Raw genomic sequence first — 2,465 nt, 5'->3', positions numbered from 1 at the left:
ATAATATTATAGGCCTACACGAAACGCGACCTTTTTACTAACTTGAAGTTCGGACCAAAAATATTATAGGCCCATACAATACGCCGCCTATTTCCTAGTATAGAGTACTTTACTGACTTGATATCCCAATGCCATGTAGCAAACATAGAAATGAATTGTTATACATAACCATGTAAAAAAATTCCAACGCATGTGCTTCTGAGTTCCTTCGGCTCGAAATCTACTCTCAATTCCACCGTGTGTGCTTCCAAATTTCTACTTTGCACGAAACCGTAGCCTTGCCTCTTCTTTCTACTCCAAGCTCTTGTAAGTGGTATTTTCTGAATTGTATACTTTGTTTTTTCATATCTTACTATTAGATTTCGCGATTCTATTAATTAGCAAACTTTTCAATGATTACTAAGTGAAGAATTATTAATTTAAAATTTTCAGAGCTAGATATATAAAAGAATTTCTGGATTACTCTATGTATGTGTTAATACACCCCCCTTCGAATTCCACTTGTATGTTGGATTGAAGAGCGCATCACTAGAGCTCATCACCGGGGAAATATTCCAATTAGAATCAGGATGAAAGTTTTAAGAATAAAAGGGTTATATTAATTTGGCCTCGGTCAAAATAGATTTGATTCTAAATCAAGCCATTTAATCTATTAAATTTTTAATACTTTGGGACTTAGTATGTTAATTGTTAATAAATTTAAGTCAAGACATGATTTTCTTTAGAAATATAATCATGTCACAATTATATGTATATATGACTGAATATAGAAAAAGAAGGCAGAGAAAGATAATGAAAACAAGAGTACATTTAACTGTGTGTATTGTCTATTCTACTAAGATAATGAACACAAGAATACAGTGAACTGTGTGTATTGTATATACTACCACTTCTGCTGCATTTTCTGTTGTGCTTTGTTATACAAGAAGGAAGAGTAAGTCTCTTTATATAAAAAAACATAGGTTCTCTTTAAACCTTGGTTTTGTCACTTGGTGGCTCCTCTTGCTACATTAATTATGATGTCACCATTGTGACATCATCTCACTTGTGTCATATCCTAGCTAATATTTAACAAATCATGATATATGAATTTTATTTATTTTGGAAATTTGAATGAAGATAGAGGTGCATTTGCATAATGATTCTTTGTTTTGTTTGAGATTTATAAAATTAGTCAATGATATATTTCTTCACTGAAAAGAATTATTTTATTTGATGCAAGCTGTGCGGTGACAAATTCTCCACTATGGACTTACCAGAAGAATTGATTGCTGAAATTATATCAAGAACTCCTTTGAGGACAATAGTGTCATGCAAAAGCGTGTGCAAAAGATGGTGTAATATAATTTCAGAACCATTTTTTTCCCGTCTGCATCTCTCTATATCATCTAAAATGCTTTTACTTCATCAAGGAGACGCCGAGGACGTATATGATGACAATGATGGTGACCTTGCAGTGGTTGAACTAGATGACCAACATCACCAACATGATATTCATCACGAGCCTATGATGAGATTTTCCCCGGGACTTGCCTTGGGAGACTATGTGGGGTTAATTGGATCAGTTAATGGGTTAATATGCTTAGAAGATAGTTATGATGATTCAGCATATGTATGCAATCCAATTACATAAGAGTACATACACCTTCAAGATTCCGAGTACACCAGAGTATCATATTTAAAGGGATATTATGGCTTTGGACTTGTTGAATCGAACCAACAGTACAAGATTGTACGTTTTTATAAGGGTAGATTTCCTTCAACTGAATATGACCTAGGGAGCGAGGTTTATACGCTTGGAACTGGCATGTGGAGAGATCTAGGGCATGTCCCCTTCCATCTGAATGAACATGATAGGGGTCACTATGTCAGTGGCCGCCTCCATTGGTTAGCTGGTGAACTAATATGTGCTTTCGATTTGGATAGAGAATTATTTCGTCCAATGGAAGCTCCTCCACAGGCTCCTGGGAATACAGATCATTTTAGCATCTTGGGAGTCCGTAATCATTTTAGGAACTTGGGAGTCCTTAAAGGTTGCTTATGTATATGTGATATAACACTATACTCTGAACTTTCCATTTGGGTGAAGAGAGATTATGGCGTGGAAGATAGTTGGAGTAAAAAACTCATCTCCCTCTCTCCCTCCCGAGCTCTCTCTCTCTCCCTCCCGACGTATCTCTCTCCTAGTGGGCTGGTTATAATTGTTTTACAATAGCTGAAAATGACCATAAATACCCCTCCCGCACCCCCTTTCTCGCACTCCCCCGAATCCCAGCCAGGTAATACTGTGATACGCCGGGTGGCGCACCACATACGTATGACGCCGCACCCCCGCGCACCGCCGCACCAGTCCGCACCCGGTGCGCAGTGCAGCACCTAAGTGCCGCACCCCTGCTTTCCAGCTCCTAATCCTCCGTTACATGAAGGTATAAATACCGACATGGTTCGGCTTCTTAAGGTTCTCA

At 38.0% G+C, this 2,465-nt stretch overlaps 1 protein-coding gene across 1 annotated transcript; it reads left to right on the top strand.

Moving 5' to 3' along the window:
• Positions 1–1,393: 1,393 nt before the first annotated feature.
• LOC141704751 (F-box protein At3g07870-like) lies at positions 1,394–2,215 on the top strand. Its single transcript, XM_074507934.1, has 2 exons — positions 1,394–1,612; positions 1,724–2,215. Exons 1-2 carry the CDS (start codon positions 1,394–1,396, stop codon positions 2,213–2,215), a joined length of 711 nt encoding a protein of 236 aa, XP_074364035.1.
• The last annotated feature ends 250 nt before the right edge of the window (positions 2,216–2,465 follow it).

This window comes from Apium graveolens, unplaced genomic scaffold, assembly GCF_009905375.1.
Source record: "Apium graveolens cultivar Ventura unplaced genomic scaffold, ASM990537v1 ctg8210, whole genome shotgun sequence".
Lineage (NCBI taxonomy): Eukaryota > Viridiplantae > Streptophyta > Magnoliopsida > Apiales > Apiaceae > Apium > Apium graveolens.
The sequence above is the reverse complement of the archived record's forward strand: the minus strand, read 5'-3'. Positions and strand labels throughout refer to the sequence as shown.